Source organism: Dipteris shenzhenensis, chromosome 23 (assembly GCF_047967505.1).
Source record: "Dipteris shenzhenensis isolate YYH24624 ecotype China chromosome 23, Dip_SZ_1.0, whole genome shotgun sequence".
NCBI classification, from domain to species: Eukaryota; Viridiplantae; Streptophyta; class Polypodiopsida; order Gleicheniales; family Dipteridaceae; genus Dipteris; species Dipteris shenzhenensis.
In genome coordinates, this window is record NC_141618.1 from 6,033,757 (window position 1) to 6,053,214 (window position 19,458).

Below are 19,458 nucleotides of genomic sequence, written 5' to 3' on the forward strand. Positions count from 1 at the left end.
AGACACAGAGAAAGTGCTCCTTTGTCTCAACCACCCCCATCATGCACAACCTACAAGTACGTTGCTCTCTGGGTATGCATGCAGCTCTCCCTGCCTTAATCCTCAGCTGATGGGACGAGATCCGCATTTGTCCGATGGCAATCCTCAGTGCGTGTGAGACTCCTTAGTCCTCGAGATACTGAGGTCTGATGATGAGTCCATCCTCCGATACTCTTAGAAAATGGTCGTAGTAGAGCTGGGTCTTGGTGGGGAACTCCTGGTCCCCCCCCCCAAGTGCGAGATGTGTGGAGTTGGGGGGAGAGAGAGAGAGAGAGAAAGAAAGAAAGAAAGAAAGTGTATTATTGTCCACTAAAGGCCAAAATGGGCCCATGGGAGAGAGAGAGAGAGAGAGAGAGAGGGAAGCGATGAGGGAGAGGTTTGGGCAAAGAAAGATGGCTGTTGTGCGCTTGCTCATGCACCACAGTAGAAAGGGAAAGGGAGGCACGACACCGAGGGGGAGTTGCCCCTGCCCACCTCTAATGTTGTCGCCACCAGAGGGGGGAAGCGCTCCTGCCCCATCATCCCCTCTGCATCAACCGAACCAAGCAGGGCTTCTCCTTCCCGCCATCTGTAACATCCCAAACCAAGCTAGTCACCATTTCTAGGCTTCAAGAAGGAGGAAGGAGAGTGCAGAAGAGAGCCGAGGAATTGCATACTTGTATGGAGAGGGAGAGGAGGAGGAGAAGGTCAACCACTAACACATGGTGTAGGGGAAACAAAGAGGAAAAGATAGAGATGCATGAGGAGAATTGGGGAGGGGGAGTAAGAACTCAACCCCTCCCTTGGAGGATCACCAAAGCATCCTAGGCCCTAGAGTAAGGCTACTATAAGCACTCAACACATGAAACAAGAATGAAGATCTCCCCCTTTTCCAAAACACAAGTCTTCTTCAAATCAAGTATAGCCCCTTCCCCAAGACTTCTCCACGAACCTTCATATGTGGGATAATTCCTTCTTTTGCCACATGGCACTCACCTACTTAATCCCCATCTAGGCCTCTTCTCCATTCTCCACAAGGCCTACGACATTGGGGCTTGTACAAACTTGATTATCTCCGAAGTTGGCAGGAAAACTTGGAATCTGTGTAGAGGAGATGAGGCCTATGAGCGAGGCAGGCTTGGCTTGTCTTGGATTTAGCACTCCGGTCACCCATATCATTGGAAAGATCCGCTTGCACATTCAGAGCTTTGTGGACGGCGATGAATTTTATATAATACCTCTTGAGGGCTGTCTAGTTTTGCTGGGTATGCCTTGGTGGAGCATAGAGGGAAGAAACATGTATTGGATGTCAAACCTAAGGGAGAGTCAGTCCTTGTTGTATTTGCTTCAGTTATATGTTCAGTAATGAAACATCATATTTATGCATATTTAGTTCTTGCAGAGGATACTAAGTTTGATGATCCACAATTTGTAATCTCTAAGCTGGATAAAGAGTGGACATATTTTCTTAATCAGTTTGGAGAGTGGTTTTTTGACTCATTGCCAGGGGAACTTCCACCTGAGAGGCCTGAGAATCATGGGATTGATATAGTGCCAGGCAGTAGTCCACCAAACAGGCCACCTTATAGGGTGAGTGCAGCTCAGCAAGAAGAGATCATGAGCCAGGCGAGGGATATTTTAGAGAAGGGGCTGATTCAGCCTAGTTCATCCCCTTACTACTAACCAGTTCTGTTTATACAGAAGAATGATTGTTCATGGAGAATGTGTGCATTGATTATCGTGCACTAAACAAGATAACCATAAAAAATAGGTTGCCCATTCCAAGAATAGATGATAGCTTGGATAGATTCGAGGGGTCAGCTATCTTCTGCCGCAAAGATCTTAAGAGTGGGTATCTCCAGATATGCATTCGTCCAAAGGATGTGTCCAAGACAGCCATCAGGACCAGCTTTGGGTTGCATGGTTTCTTGGTTATGCCATTTGGGCTTACGAATGCTCCTGCCACCTCTAACCGATGATGGACAGAATTTTCCAGGAGCACAAATCTTTTGTGGGAAATTTCTTTGATGACATGATTGTGCACTCAAAAGATGAGGTAGATCACAAGAAGCATCTGGCAATAGTATTTGTAGAACTCAGCAAACACAGGCTGATCATAAATGCAAAGAAGAGTGAATTCTTTATGCCTGAGATTCACTTCTTGGGACACATTGTCTCTAAGGGTGGAGTGTGCATGGATCCCGCTAAGATTGAAGCAATTTGCAATTGGCCATAGTTGAAAAATTTGCATGAAGTATGAAGCTTTTTGGGCTTATGCTTGTACTACATGTGGTTCATATGCAGTTTTTCTGAAATCGCTTCACCTCTCTATGCGATGCAGAAGAAGGGATCATCTTTCATATGGGCTGTAAATCAGATTGCAGCATTTGAGTGCTAAAGGAAAATATTACTTTGGGTCCAGTAATCCTACCAGATCTCCGAAAAGCTTTTGTTGTCCAACCAGATGCATATGGAAAGAATGGACTTGGAGTGGTCATTATGCCAGATGGATGGTGGTGACCCATGAGAGTAGGATTTTGCAGGATGATGAAAGACATCTGGGCATTTATGAGAAGGAATTGCTAGCTGTAATTTATGCCCTTGCTACATGGAAGCACTATTTACTTGGGGCTGGTTTCACAGTGCAAACAGATCATCAGTCTTTGAGATATTTCCTCACTCAGACGAAGTTATCAAAGAAGTATATGCATTGGGCTAATTTCTTATCCATGTTTCACTTTCAAATAGTGCACGTGGAGGGTAAAGAGAACGTAGTGGCCGATACATTGTCAAGGAAACCTTAGGTTTCCGCAATAACCATTCCTTACCACAGTGAGTTGGATGCAATGAAGGACCAGTATGCTCAAGATGAGGATTTCTCAAGGATTTATGACCAGCTTTCTAATAATCAGTGGCATGACCATTATACTCTCATAGATGGCTTGACCATTATAATATCAAAGATGGCTTTCTTATGATGCATGGTCGCCTTTGTGTCACAAAGCAGATGAAGTCAAAGGTTATGATAGAAATTCATGCTGCACCGTATACAGGGCATAGAGGCATTGATGCCACGGTGAAGGTAGTAGAGCAATTTTTCTATTGGCCAGCTTTGAGACAGGATGTGGATGCCTTTGTCAAAACATCCATCATCTACCAAAAGGTCAAGTTTGACCGGCAAAAGACACAATTGTTGTAGCCATTGCCAATCTTGGATAGACCATGGGAGAGCATTGCCATGGATATTGCATTTGATCTTCCTAGGACACCTATGAGGAATAATGGCCTTTGGACTATCATATGCCAGCTCAGCAAGCAGGCACATTTCATTCTGGTGAGGAAGAAAATTATAGCGGATCACGTGGCAAGATTGTTCATGCGCAAAACATCTTCAAATATCATGGGATGCCTCAGTCTATCATGAGTGACAAAGATCCGCGCATGAGGAGTCTGTTTTGGAGAGGGTTCTTTGAGGATATGGGCACTACATGGTAGTTTTCATCTTCTTTTCATCCTCAGACAGATAGGCAGCTCAAAGAGGCTAATTCCACTATACTTGACTTGCTGAAATCTTATGTGTTTGAGCATGAGTCACAGTGGGAGCAGTATTTGCCCTTAGTGGAGTTTCTTTACAATAGCATGCATACTTCCACCGGAAAAGCTCCATTTGAAATAGTGGAAGCTGGGAGAAAGGTCCTGCCTATCTTGCATACTAAGGATAAGATTTTTGAGGCTGATAAGTATGTTGAAAGCATGGATGTATCAGATTGTGAAGCAAGCTCTCCAAAAGGCTTAGGTAAAGCAAAAGAAGGCAGCTGGTCGTCATCGCTATGAACTAGTGTTTAAAGAAGATTGGGTTCTTTTGTGTTTTTTTTCCCATGAAAAAGACTTCTATCAAGTATCAAATAAACCTGTGTGAGCAAGCTCAAAGCTGAAATACATCATGCTGGGCATGAGGATAAAAAGCACTCTAGAAGACTAAAAAATACTCAGAATGAGTTGGAAAGAAACCAAGGTTGAGGCTGAAAATGCAACCTCAACCTTGCTGTAGTCTCTGGACAAAATGGGGAACCCCTCCATTCCCTAAGGAATATATCCCTTTTGGAAAAGGCTGCCCAGGAGGACCTTGCATGCTCACTCGATTGGCCATTAGTGTGTGAATGGTATCAGCCCAAATAGTGGCTAGGGTGTGAGAAGGGTGGACCTGTAATTTATCTAAGACCTATGTGCATCGGGCCCTCCAAATCTGCCACGCAGTAATACTAGCCAGTATCTCCCAAGAAGAATCCACATCAGTGTGTATTGGTCTATAGCGAGAGATAGGCACGTCCTCCAGAGAGCAAGGCTCGACTAGGTGTCGTTAAATGGAGATGGCCCAAGAAGCATCCTGCTACTCATAGAAGATCTGAGGTCCTGACAAAGAAAGCCAAGCCAATGGTCTCCAAGTCATGAAGAAACAAGAGGGAAAAAAAGGACTGAGGATCTTGGCAATCCTTGTCCATATGACTCTTGCATGCCTGCAATCCCATAAGCAATGATGAACCGACTCCTCCGCAGACGAGCGCCTAGGACAAATGGAGTCTAGACCTCCACCTATTCATTGCAATCCCTCCATGAATAGAAAGCCAAAAAAATAAAGTGATCTTTCTATTTCTTCAGGATTTCCAGAGCCTCCTCCAAAAGACTCTCTACAAATCAGTGGAAACTTGATAGCTCTCCCAATGAGGGGCTTTGGAAGGTCTCCAACCTCTACAACTAATCTGCAATCTCTTGGCATTATTGACCGTGTAACCAAAAAAAGGGAGACTCTTCTCTTGGTTCCCTGCAACAATCCATTCCCACTCTTTGGGGTCCCACTACAGATACTTTATGGGGACTCCTCTATAGAGCCCCAACCTTGATGAACCCGAGAGAGAGAAAGACGAGGGCTTGGATCTATCTGCCACGTAGAGTCCTTGTATTGTTCCACATAGCCTATGATCCTGACAGGCTGAAAAGGCATGTCCAAAAGAATATCATCTGAAGAAACATACAGCGTGCCACGTGAGTGTACATAGACCAAGGCATCCTCTTGTGCTCCCAAGAAAGCAATGACCTAAAGAGGAATACATGTCCTCGAAAAAGCCCCCATCCACTGTGAACAAACCATGGACCTATCATCTGTATACACCTAATCATGGGGTAAGGCTGCATCTATTTGAAGTATCCTCCTTGCACTTCCTTTGAGGTGACTGACCAATTTCTTCTGGAAGCATTTTGAAGGCTTTCTAAGAACCTACAGAGGCAGTAGGACTCTCTCCCACTTGGACCACTGCATATAATGAGACAAACCAAGCTGCCTACCATGCTCATCAAGTATACTTTCATTTCACGTATAGGTTGCCTGTCAATTTCTTCGAGAGAGGAGGGAGGAACTCTCCGAAGGGTATTTATGAGGCTGGCCCAAGCTTTCAGAATAGTGACCATAAGCGGGGAAGAAGGAGATCTGAGACAGGGGCTGAAGTGAAAACCCATATGGTGTTGTCCAACAAATCTCCACCTAAGGAGGGGCTGCAGGTCTGAATGTAATGAATAGATTTTTTTGTCCACGGCTCATCCTCAGGCGTAAATCCTCTAACCACAAACTTGTGAACCAAGGCCTTGCATTGCAAGTCTGGGTTCTATGATGTTGAGACCCCCCTCCTGTGTGGAAGGATCAAGGTCTCCCAAGCCACCCTGGCAATAGTGTCTGTTGTGCCATCTAGCCCACTCCATAAAAAATTCCTTATAGGCCTCTTATGAGCTGAGTGATGCAATCCTTGGAGCTGCACCAACAAGAGCAAACATACTAATCCATGGCCAACAAAACCTGGTTAACCACCACCACCTTGGATGCAAGGTCTAGCTGAACTCCAGAAAAGAAGTTTCCTCCTAATGCTCTCCAACACTGGAGCAAACTCCTGTAAAGAAGAGATACCCATACCAACCTGGCATCCTAGCTACTGACACACCACTCTTTTTTTTTTTGGGCAAAAAGAGACTTCTATTAAGTATTAAAGAAAAACCGTTAGAGCAAGTTCCATACGGGATACATCATGCAATGCACGAAAAGCTCAAGAGCCAAAAAGAAAGGATTGAGGCTGATAGTGCCATCTCAATCCGGTAGAAACCTCCGAGAAAAAGGGAGAACCTCTCCAAACTTGAAGAAATATAGTCCTTCTAGAAGAGGCTGCCCGTGAAGGGCCATGCATGCTAGCCCATATGGCTATCAAAGTGTGAACTGTGTCAGACCAAATACCCGTGAACACCTGTAATGGGTGTATCTGGGTGCCATCCAAGGCCTCAGTACATTTGGCTCTCCAAATATGCCAAGAGGAAATGCTAGCCAAAATCTTCCAAGAGGTGTCCACTGAAACATGAGAAGCTCTGAAGGGAGTATTGACACACCACTCTGAGCCCGAGTGAAGCCTAAATCAGCCCCCCAGTCCGGGGTGTCATTGTCACTGTTCCAAAATCCATTGGACTTGTTCCAATTAATGTGAGCACCTGCTACAATACAAATCCAAGGCTGTCCTGAAAGAAGTGAGAGTTTGAGAAGATGCCTCCCAGAAAATAGCAGTGTCATCTGCTAGCTCACAATTCATGAATTCCTCCTATCTGAGTGGTAGTCTAAGCATAAGAATGTCAGCTCTAGATCTAAGAAAAATGCTCATAGCCTCAACCACAAATAGGAAAATAAAAATGCCAAGAGGGCATCCCTGACAGATTGATCTAGAAATCAGAAATTTGTCTCCCCTAACCCCTCTAATAAGCACCTGGCTGTGAACTGATATGTACAAGGCTGAAACCCCTCTGATCCATGCATTTGAAAATCCAAAATGATGAAGGGTGCCCTCCAAGAAATCCCAATCTACCCTATCATAGACTTTCCAAAGTCCATGAGTAGAATGGCTAGCTTTTGTCCGCTCTGTGTGGCTGACTCAAAAACTTCCTAAAAAGAGAATATATTATAAAAAATGCTTCTGCCATGAACAAATCCCGTCTGGATGTTATGAATGAAATCTGGGTATTATGAACAAATCCCATCTCGGTATTTTGAATGAAATCTGGAAGTATGGGATGCAGCTGCAAGCCGATTGATTTCCTCAGGATTTTGTAGCAAGTGCCCAATAGAGTGATAGATCTCCATAGTGGCAATAAATTTCTGCACCCCCCTTTTGGGATTAAATGCATGAGACCCTTTGTAAGTGAGTCAGGCATCTCACCAGAGTCCCGAACACCCTGCAGGGCTGAGGTGATGTGATCCCCAACCATATCCCAAAAGGTCAGGAAAAAAGAGGGTGTAAGCCCATCTAAACCTGGGTACTTTCCCTTATGAAGGGTAAGAAGCACAGTCTTGAACTCTATGTTGGTGAAAGGTGCATCAAGAGAGACTCTCATATACGGTTTCACCAACATAGGAATACACTGCCATAGGGCATGTCTAGCATCATCTGTGGCCTCGCTACCAGGATCTGTTGAGAGAAGGGAGGCACAAAAATCTGTAGCTATGTGCATGATGGCATCTAGATCTGACTACAATACTCCGTCTGAGTCAATGAGCTGAGAAACACTCTCTTTACTATGCCTGAGTCATGAATAGAGAAGAAATGCTTATTGAATCTACCTCCCATCTGGATCCAGAAGGACTCTCGTGCATGAAAGGCATACTCTGCTCTCTAATCCAACAATATCTACTTATGAGCCCTTGCTGCAGCAAGGCGCTCCTAAATCCAAGCATCTTGGGGCCTATTCTGCTCTTCCCTCTGCAAGGCTACCAGCTGCTGGCGAACACCCATCTCTAGTCTAAGAATCTCACATTTCCTAGTACTAGCAACCAAATGGTAAAAGTCGCTAATATTGGAGAGGGCTGCTGCCATACATATGTGAAGGGGAGTTCACTCCACCCTGCATGTGAGAAACCCAGATCTGCAAACTTTGGCCCGTTACTTTAAATAACACTATCCTATGACATTTGGAGGGAGGGGGGAGACCTTTGTATGCAAGATAAAAAATTTATGGACCGTTTGGTGGATTAGCTGTTAAGCAAGGAGAACGAAAGCAAGCCAGACCACGGGTAGAGGGATGGGAGGCCATCCCTCCGCTCAACTTGGGTTATGCCCTCTTCCCACCCAACCCCACGTACACCGACTCCATAGACGTTGAGGGACGCCTCCCTCGCGTGGAGCTTGCCGAACCTTCAGTTTGCAGAACTTTGGATAACTTGCCCTCCTCTTCTACACAACAACAAAACTCCCCCCCTCTTCTGGAAAGGTCTCCAGATAGGAGAGCCTCTTTCAAGAATAAGTGCACATTTTTAAATTGCTTATCCAACCAGGTATCTCCTGCAACTACCACTTTGAAGTTCCCTGATTCAGCCAGTGAGAAATCCTCCCCTTCTTTGGCTAATGATAAAACCCCTCCCTGTCCCTACCCTACATATACCTTTCATTCACCTGAGGATCCCAGACCTTCCTCACCTACCTGTTTGGATTACCTTAATCCTACCAGTGAGGTTGTGGATTTAACCCAAGTCAACGTTATAGGTGGTGGAATCGCTAAATTTGAGCGGCGGGGGAGTGGCAGGACTGCTCAAGAGGAGCGGCAAGGGAGTGGCGGGGTCATTAAATATGAGCCGCAAGAGCAGCACTAGGAGTATAAGGCTGCAGGATCACGTGTACCGGGTGTGGGTGGCCACGGTAATAGCCGGGCTGCCTAATCTATTTGAATCTTGGTGGGATAAACTGTTGTCCCAAGGAAAAGCCGTGGCAAGTGCATCAGGTGGATCCCCTTTACCTGTAAGACTCTAGGCTTGCCTGACCCCGTTTGAGCTGCTCTCCAGCCATATTACGGGGTGATCTGTCTAGTACTTCTCGTTTGCTTGCTCATCTTCATGTGGCTAGAAAACTGCAAAAGAGAAGGGCAATAAAAATATATGTTAGAGCTCGTCAAAAGGGGTCAGGAGGTAGTCCTCTTAGCACCCATTGACCCCATGAATGTAGACCAGAAGACAGTTGTGGTGGACTATCAATATCCACCCCAAAAATTAAAGTAGGCGCCTAGAGGTATCCTTATGCAATCAATCGGTTTGATGAGATAGCTTTGAAGGCCCACTGGGGGGATGTCATAATTATTACCAGTTACTACGGGGTGGAACCTCCGCTAAGGGCGTTAGGTTACCCCTCGGAATGGACTTTGAGGTGCTGTGGTGGCCGATGTCAATTACCCTGAGGGACCTGATATACTCCTTGAAGGACGATTGGTTGGAGCGGATTATCTTACTGCTGCAAACCCCCGATATTAAATGGCACAAACTAATTATTCGTGTGGCACCCTCATAGCAAGTAGCTCGTGCCCTTCATGGGCAAATATGGGCTATTCTCTGGTGGATAGGCCTCGAATAGGCGTTTTGGGGTCAACCTTATCCCAAGCAACACTCCATTCAAGTAAAAACATTTAAAGTGAGGGGGGTGGCCGATGCTTACGAGTAGTTTGACCAAACCCCGTTATCCTAGAGTAGGCAATTCTCCAGAAACATGCTTTGGTAACCCCCTTTGCTGTGACACCTGCTGCGACGCGAGAATCGAACAATCCGCTCGACTCTACTAGCCTGCAGTGCATTAAAGTGGTGGAATTGTAACATCTGGGTCGCCCGTTGCAGCCAAGGGATGGGAGGGCAACAAGTTCCATTGGCGGCGGCTACACTAGTGGCCATTTGGTAGGACATCACTTCACTTTGTGCGCTTGTTGGGAGCGGGGTGTGCTGGACTCACGAGGGACCACCGAGCGGTGGGAGTGTTTCTGCAAGGCTTGGCTTGAAGGCACATTTTCGGTGGGAGACATCTGCTAGATGTACAGGCCACATCATGGCTGTTAGCCCCTGTCCCAGACAAATCCCTAGCTGGGATTGCCGGTAGGCCAGTCAGCCAGAGTTTTTTCTTTGTACTTACCATCATCAGCCCAATTTTGGTTGCTGATTTGTATGGGGATTCTCAAGCATTAATAGAAGTTTCCTTTCTTTGCAAAAAAAATAAAATCTCTCTCCTTCTCACCCTTGTGTCCACCTCTATAATTACTATCATTTGCTTTCAATTCTTCTTCTCCACCCTTCTACACTCTTCACCTACCATGCCAAATTGGATGGTTCTTAGCTCGCACCACAGGCTGACCCGCCATCTCTGCCCTGACCCCCACCCTCCTCCTCTGCCTCCCCCCGCCGTCTTGCCTCCCCCCCGTCACCTCCACCTTCTCTGCTACACGCTCCTTGGCCCCCTTCTGCCATCTCCTCCACCTCCCTCCTCTCCTCTGCCGGCTCTTCTCCCCTTCCCCTCCGCCCTGCCTCCTCTCCCCTGCCTGCTCTTCCCCCCCCTGCCACTTCTTCCACCTTCCCCGCCTTCTCTCCTTCCTCTCGTTGCCATCCCCTGTTCCGCCTTCCTTCATCCCCCCGGCTCCTTTTGCTACCCCCCCACTGCCTTCTCGCCTTCCTTGCCTCCCCCCCGCCCTCTCCACCTCTCTCCCCCCGTCTCTTCACCTCCTCTTCCCCGCCATCCCCCGCCGCCCTTCTTCCTTTTTCCGCCTCCTTCCTTGCCTTCTTCGTCCTTCCCTCAGCCTGCCCTGGTCCGCTCCCCGCCTCGCCTCGTCTCCGCCTCCTCCTCTGACATCTTTGCGCCTCAACCCCCCCCCCCCCTTTTTATCTTCTTCCTCCCTGCAGTGGGAGCATTTGTGCTTGTTTAGGCAAAAGAAAATCCTGGTGGTGAGGATCCTCTGGCTGGGCAGTGGCCCGTCCTGCTGGGGGAGGTAGATCTCCACATCAGGGCTCTTGCTCCTCAAGTGCCTCTCGAAAAGCCATGTCTCTCTCTCTCTCTAGGTCTAGCCCTCTGCCTACGACGTTTGCGGGCCTATTTGCTTGGTTTCTTTTTCTTTTTAACCTGGGTCCAGTCCCCTTCTGAGGGGGTCATCCAGGGGTCTGAGACTTCTTCTGCTCCTATCTGGAGGGGGTGCTGGCTGCTAACTCTACTTGCTCTGCGGGGGGGGGGGGGGAAGGGGCTTGGCCTTTGTTGCGGGGGCAATCTCTGGCTAGGTGACCCATCTCTCTGCAACGAAGACACTGTCGTGGTAACCCAGAAATCTCCACTCGCTAGCGAAGTGTGCCCCCTTCGAGGGTCTCTAGGAGAATCAACTCTGGGAGGGACTCTGGGCTCTCAACTGATCCCGGGGACTCCATCATCTGCTAGCACGAAAGCGGCCGAATCTGGCGTAGACTCGAGCACGGTGCCAAACGCTTGAACAATGGAGGGGAGGATGGCTCCGTACTCCTGTGAGAGTCCTAGGAAGCGGAGCGTAACCGGAAAACGGGGAACCATGGTGTGTCATGTCCATGTCCTCCACTATAAAGCCATGGTACCAAGGAAAGAGATACACCAGATGCAGGCCAAGGAGGATGGGGCTCTACTCCACGAGTGTCGAGGCAGCTCAGCTGGATGAGGAATACGCCTCTTCCCATAGATGGTGACCTCTTGGATGTGGTCACTCTCGCACTTGTCTCCTTGTAGGAGTGAGGTCCACAATTCTGCCCAACGATTGCCTTGTCCTGGAGGGGCTGAATTGCCTCCTGTACCTATTGCTTGTTAGCTGGGGAAAGAAGAACCTTAACGGCTGTGGGATTCAAGGGTACTACCATAGAGTCCCTCTTGCCAAACCAAGCGTTATGGAGGTTCAGTGCCTGCACTCACCCTTGCATCAACAGCGAGCCCCAAGAGCTACTGATGCTGTGATGGCGGAAGCTACTATGGACGTTAGCCCATTAGTAGCTGAGGAGGAGCGAGTCCAGAGCCGTGGAGAGCCTGATTAGCATGAGGGCCTGTGGTTGCTGCCCCTACTCCCCCCCGCCCCCCTCCCCTTGCAGATCCTGCTCCCTCTCCACTCCCCCCCCTTTCTCCTAGTTTCCCCCTGCCCCCTCCCTTCCCCCTCGCCCTTCCTGCTATGGTCACCCTCCCCCCTCCCTCCGCCTCCCTCCCTCCCCCTTCCCCCTCCGCCCCCCCCTCCACCTCCTCAGTAGGCTCTTCAGCCTCCCACCCCTCCCCTGCCTCGACACCCTTGTCAGCAGGCAAGGGTAAGACGACGTCCCCTTCCGCTTCCTCACCGTAGCATCTGGTCCAGTCAGGGAGGGAGCCAAAGGGAAGGGGCTTGGCCTCCCGGTCATCAGCTCCCAATATTCAGCCTTGGCATCCCTTACCGCGGGACTTCTGGAGATTGGGACCCTGAAATTACCTGGAGATTCTGGACTCTTACCCGCTACCCTTGGAGGTAACGCTTGTGGTCTTGCAGCCCTAGAAAGGGGGTTCGATCAGCGTAGTAGGCTCCCAGACACACCTAGTTTGGAGATTCCAGTTCGCATCCATAGGGTTGGAGAAGTGGTCCCCAGTCGGGTTTGATGCTATTATGGGAGATCAGATTTCACACATGATGGACGAGTGGATGGGGCTGGACCTTTGGCACACCCATGGTGTGGAGGTGAATTTTCAGCTGGGCTCCACGCAAGAGAAGCTGATGTGTGGTTTGGTGGTAGGAGTTATTAGATTGCCGCTTGAGGCAAAGGTTGACCATTTATCAAGCATACTACTGGCCACTCCAGAAGTGTGCAGAGTTGTTCGGGGTGAAAGTCTCCTTCATGATGAAGTAGGCACAGAAGATTGGCATTGAGCCAGTGTCCACCACCTTAGTACGTTGACGTACAGACATGGACTACTCGCCCTCCAAACCCTCGGCAAAGTCACATAAGGCAATCTTTCTGGAACAGGCACCCACTCATAGGAGAGCCTTGTTTTTTGCATCAGATAGGATTTCTCCCAGGCTTATAAAACCTTAGGATTTCAAGAAAATAGAAGAGGAAAACTTATACAACCTTGTCATTGCCTTTTGATCTCTGCCAAACAAAAGATATAGGTTTGAGTGTGTCACAAAGCATTAACGTACATGAGGATGAATGGAAATAGACCAACATGGGAGACAGAGGAGGAATGGAAAGAGACCGAATGGAAACAAGCCAAGATGGTAGAGGGAGGAGGAATGGAAAATGACCAAGATGGGGAGATGAAAAACTGCAAATGTATATCACTTTGAATACAACTTATGAGATAAAATAGACTAATATTAGTGTAAGCTGAAAATATTTCCATGGAAAACTTCAAATATCACTTTGGATAAAACTTATGAGAGAAAGTGGACTTTGTTTTAAGCGAGAGGTATATATGTGAAGAAGGGCCTTACCTGGATAATGTAATGATAAATCATTTTGATTGAGTATTGCACTCTAAGAATGTGACCACAATAGATGAAGAGCCTAATAAAGCAAAATTTACAATTCAAAACCAATTTATATATGTTGAAGATAATAAAATAAATTTAATCCACACATTTTCGATTTACTTGTACTATTCAAGTGAAATGCTAGATTATTTTTCTATGAAAGCAAATTGATTTTCAAAAGTGATATGTATTGGGGTGATCTAATGATACATTTGTACGTCTCTCTTTTTTTTCATTTTTTATATTTATAACAACCATTTGAGAAAATATAAGCCAAGAATTCTCTCTCATCCAAACCTAGAGATGATTTGATCATACAAAAATGTGGCCACGACTCGAGCGGTGCATGTCTTCACTACCTTCGTGCCTTAGCCTCCACCCACTTGGTGCCATAGTCTGTAGCAACCAAGGCGTACTTATTCCCTCTTCGAGTGGTTGGGGAGATGGGTCCAAAAAAATCCAATCCCCATCTATAAAAGGGTGGTACAAGGCTGGATGGGTCCACTGCCATGTGGCATAAATCTAAGGTTTCAAAACCTTAGAATGAAAAATGCATAACAGAGAGACGAAATCGAATACACAGAGATCTATAACTCTGAAAATACTCCACCGAATCGTGCAAGAACTGACAGGTAGGGGTTTTTGGGCGACCGAAACGCAATGGGACAGATGGTTTTGGAAACCGTGGTCTCAATCACTGGGTCCAACACAGGGACTGAAAAACGTTTTTGGAAACAGAACTGTTTGTAAACTCCACTAGAGTGTGAATGATGAGCAACATAGAAGTTTTAGGACCTCCTGAGTCCACCGGAACTGACAGATCTGCAAATGGTTGCTCCAAGCTTGAGTTCCAACACCCGGGCAGAAAAACGTAGGAACTGACACAGTGAGTCAGAGATCCAATGAAATGATCCCAGATTCAAGAATGAAGGTGTTTCCAAGCTCCTGAAGTGAAGTGGACATCAAAAGCAAGCAATAGTTGCCTCTACAAGTCAATATGGAGTTTATGTCATCGAACGGAACAGGGAAAAGCTCAAAAAACGACTTTTCTTTGAAAACACTTCGAAGGGGAAGATACTCCTGTCGCGTAGGCTTTGGTCCACCTCTTTGACATGAGTCATACGGGCGTATATGAGCATAGCAGTTTTGGAAAAAAGTGCCAGGCAGATAGTAGGAGGACATTTTAGTAATATCGGAGGACCACAGTTTGGTGAGACTCCACATCTACTTTTGTATTGTGTCTAGTTTGTGGGACAGATGGAAATATATAAGTGTTGCTTCCATATTTGTCTTGGACACACTTTCTTTTGTTGCTTGCACATGCACATCTATGGTTGTGAAGTACACATAGTGAATGAAGTTTGATTCCCTTTGGTGAGATTTCATTTTTCTAACATCCGCTTGATCATCTTTTTCATTTTTCAATGGATCATGATCCATTTGGAACTTCTCTATGGATAAGAGTTGATCTATGTCCTCATACCTTGATAACAATAGTCCACAACAAACAAACATGAATCTAATTCAACAGTAACTTCAAAAATATGGGCATCTTGAATTCAATCATTCACACCCATAGTGGCTTGCTCTGAAGATGTCCTTGAAAATGATCTACTGGGTGGTGCAAATGCATGACTCTTCTTCGGCTCTCTCGGTTCGACGATAGTAGGTTGAGTCTTGCTCCCCGAGAGAGTACAAGTCCATCCTTCCTTCTATAGGGGGGACTTTTGGTACAGTGTTGGAGTCCCCATCAGGTTACGGCAGCTTCAGTAGTAGTAGATGATGGGGTCCCCAAGCTGAGGCTAATTAATCAAGCACCGGGAGGCTCTCTTGGACATGATTCTTCTCGAGACTAATAGAGGGTGGAGATCTTTGGGCTTCCTGGGCAATGCCTTTGTTGTCGATAGCTGGGGCACCTAGCTCGTGACTGCCCTAGAGGGCAGGCACGACCTCCCTCACTTCCCTCACGGTTTGACAGAGTCAACAATGACGAGAGACGCAGGAGGAGAGGTACCAACGCACTCCCAGACAACACCAACAGAAGTTACATACACCTTGGTGAAGCCCGATTAAAAGTAAGAAAAAATTGAGCAAACGGACCCGAAATAATAAGAGACAGAGAGCCAGCAGACGCAAGGTGAAAGAGCGAGTCATCTTCCTTCCCTCACGTGGAGCAGACAACAGCAAACTCACCCACGGGTTCCCCTCCCACCGTAGGTAGAAAGGGTTCTTGCTTCAGTACAAGACCCTATGAGAGCCGAGCATGCAAACACGCAGTCTACACCTCATCCTCAAGGTCTGGAGATACAAGTGTCAAACACTGCTCCAAAGAGACCCTTTCAAGAGTTGGAGGAGGTGAGGTAGTGCCATCAATCCTTGACACAGATGCAGGCACCTTCCTCATCACTAGAGCTTCCACCTGCCTTCCCTTCCCCTAGATTCTTCCCCCCTCCCCTCCCCGTTGCCCCTTGGATTCTTCCCCCCTCCCCTCCCCGTCGCCCCCTCTTCGCCCTCCTCCTCCTCCAGCACGCCCTGACTTCATCACCCTCATCCTCCTTCTACAACAGAGTAGTGCACCCCTTCCTCCTCTAGTACCCCTCCTAGCCCTCACCCCCATGGCAAGGGCAAGGGCCCGACCCCTACCCCAATCCCTCTCTGAGTGCAGCAGGCAAGAGCCCCCCAACAGAGGATCACGGTGTCACATCAAGAGTCAGGGGGTAGCAAGACTCACTCGCAGGGCTCGGACCCGAAAATGATGCTGCGGGAGTTCTGGCGCTTGGGACCTTGGAACTACCTAGCAATTCCAAACGCCTATCCTCTGTCTTCTCGATTTGATAGTTTTGATTGTGTAGCCCCAAAAGGGGGGCTCTTTCAGTGTGATCGGATCCCGCACACATCCTTTCTAGGATATGGAGTTTGTGTCCACAGGAGAGGAGAGATGGACACCGGAGATGCTTGATGACATGATAGAGGAGCAGTTGTCCCTCATGATGGAAAGTGGATGGGGCTGTATGGGCTGGACATGTGGTTCGTTTGCTTTCTTCTAGCTTGGTTGCATGCCAGAGAGACCGGGATCAGGATTGGCAGTAGGAGCGATCCGGCTGCCACAGGAAGCCAAGGTTCATCCAACATGGCAGCGTTGGACGCTCCAGGAGTGTGTAGAGGCATTCGTGGTGGCAAATTTCTCCTTCATGATACAGTGGGCTCGGAGGTGGGCATAGAGCCGATGGCCAATATGGTCCGTAGGCGCACAGACACAGACTACTCCCTCCAAGCCCCCTTCTAAAGGGCAGAATTCTCGATTCTTATATCAAGCTCCCACACATACGTGAGCGTTGTTCCCTTTGACATATTCCTCATGAGTTGGATGGTGGTGAGTTGGAACGTGCATGGACACCGCGATCATGCCCTTAGTACATGATTCTTTCCCAGGAGTTGCAGCGGGCATTGGTAGGTAGGTCGGTTGACCTCCTCCTGATCCAAGAGCATATGTTCACAGCGGTGGATATTAAGTACTCGATTCCTTCCTTTGCCTAAGATTTGGCCATTTTTCCTTAGGCTGAAATTTTGTTTAAAGAAAAGAGGGTTGTTCGGTAGTTTCCTCAAAGCTCTCTAATTTCTATTGATCCCTTTGCAAAGAGAGGGAGCCAACTCCTCCTAGAAATGATATGTCGAAACCACCTCCTCCCCGGTAGGGGGCCCGAGGTCTAGTCCCCAGCAGTCAGCAGGAGCAGTGGGGGTTTGTATCTCAGCCTCCGAGCAGTGGCTACTATTGAGGTCTTTGACCATGGCGAGCTATGTGGATGGGCCTTCTAGCAGGAGGTCTCAAGACAAGAGTCCTAAATGTACGCGCACCAGCATGTAGACAACATCAGCCAGCCTTTTGGAGACTCATGGCATAGTGTCTCCCAGATGTTGACTCATGGATAGTAGGAGGCGACTTCAATACTCTAGAGTTTGAGGAGGATAAACAAGGAAGGACCTCGTTCTCTGAGATGCCATCAGCAGAGAGTACCTGGGAGCAGTTTTGGTTTCTGATTAGTGGTCGAGACCCCTGGCAGAAGGCAAGGTTTACTAGGACTCTAGGCAGCCTACAATTTTCCTTTGGGGCAGAGGAGACAATGGAGCGCCTTGACCGTTTCTATGTTGGGGACTGGGCACAGAGGGGGACCCATTGGCATATTAGCAGGTACCACGATGTCAGATCACTCTTCTATTATTCTTCACCTAGAGCAGCCCTGTCTGGATATCCCCCAGAAGGGGATTCCCATCCCAAACAACTTGCTACAGCAAGAAGCGGAGGTCCAACACTCTATTGTAGCAATTTGACAGCAGCAGAGAGAGGACCAGAGGCAGTTTAGAGGAGTAGCACAGAGCTGGAGTAGTAGGCACGTAGGAGGAGGCTTGCCCTATAGGAGATGGAGAGAGCCTTGTAGAGGGACTTGGCCTACATAGAGCGCCTCAGAGTGCAGGACCCTAGGTCGCCGTGGTTCAGCAAGAGATATGAGGCTGCGAGGCTGACCTTGCCGGATATGAAGGTGCCAAGGGCTGAGTTCTCATACCAATCTTACCAGGCCAAATGGGTGCAATAGGGGGACAGGATGACACGACAGTTCGTCCAGGTCACTGGGCCACGTTCACCAGACACGCAGGTGCAACGGTTGAGTGATGCATTTGGTTAGGTCCATATGGATCCCCAATAGATTCTATAGATGACTACGGACTTCTACATGCAAATGTTTCAGACAGAGGAGGACACCCTAGCTTCCCTTGTGGCCAGAGAGGCAGTGTGGGAGCAGGTTCCAGCAATGGTTTCTCCAGACTTGAGCAGATGTTTAGAGGCCCCCTTCACGGAGGAGGAGCTCTGGGAGGCCCTCAAGGCCCTTCCCCCTCAAAAGTGCCAAGGGGAGGATGGTATGACTCTGACTTTCTTTCGTTTTTTCTGGGAGCATATCCACATCTGCTCCTACGGGCCTCCTAGGAGATCTTTGTTGACAAAGGTTCTCTCCCACAGTCTCTGAGTTGCTGTTGGATTATATTTGTCCACATCTTTGTCACCTAAATCGACATACCATTTATTGAACCATTCGATAGCCAGTTCATTGCTCACAAAACTTGAATCGTATCGCTTAGTCGTATACTGTCAAGAATTTGTTTGCTCCTGAAGGGGGAGACAGGACGGACATTTGACATTGGAGACCGATTATCTACTCGACACCACAAACAAGATCTTGGCCAAGGTCTTGAGTTTGCGGTGGCGAGACCCCAACTTTCATATATCATTCACGACACACAGACTAGTTTTGTCCAAGAACATAGCATCATGGATAACATTTCCACCTTTTGGGAGGTAGTGGATTGGGTTAGAGAGGAGACTCATCCTCTCACTACCATTCTCTTGGATTTTTGAAGACGTATGACAAAGTGGAGTGGTCCTTCCTTGAGGGTGCAATGAGGAGACTGGGTTTTTCCGAGCGATGGATCCATGGAGTTTCAGCTAGGTGACCACTGGCTGCCACACAGGGGAGGCATTCCCTTTATTCCATTCGATCCTCGACGACAGGGTTTCCCTCTTGCCCCCTCCCTCTTCGTCTTCATGGTGGAGGCCATGGGTTATTTTCTATGCTCTCAGGCCGCTGGTCTTTTAGGCATGAGGCTCCTGATTCGATAGGAGGATAAGTTGCTGGACTTAGAGTTTGCAGATGACACAACGTTGTTTGTGGAGGGGTTAGTTGGTGAAACTTGAGACGGTGTGTGGATAAAAATGAAAAAATGTTTTTCACTTGTTGCATGTTGATGGGTGAGTGCATAGCTATGTACATAGCTAGTTGGTGGTGGCTTTGAGTTATGGACACCCTCATAGAGGACTCCACACTGATGATATATTTTCTCGAGACGGTAGACACTTCTACGGGGACTTTTGGGAAGTGATGAAGTGCAGTGTAGTTGCAGCAGGCAATCCAGAGCATGGTATCAGAGTGTGATGGTGTTTTGCTGAGGAATGACATGTGTTCTTCATGGTTGTCCTATGCCATATGTGCATGAAAGCATGAGTTTTTTTGTTGAGAATGCCTTGCTTCCAGTGTGTCAGGATTGGCTTCATGGTTGTGTGAT

General features: G+C 47.8%; 1 protein-coding gene across 1 annotated transcript in view; it reads left to right on the forward strand.

Moving 5' to 3' along the window:
* Nucleotides 1–1,383: 1,383 nt before the first annotated feature.
* The window catches only part of LOC147886916 (uncharacterized), a 379,240-nt gene continuing 361,165 nt past the window's right edge, over nt 1,384–19,458 (forward strand). The window contains exon 1 of the mRNA XM_087394075.1: nt 1,384–1,608. Coding sequence (XP_087250201.1) covers nt 1,384–1,608 — 225 coding nt within the window. The remainder of the gene's footprint in view (nt 1,609–19,458) is intronic.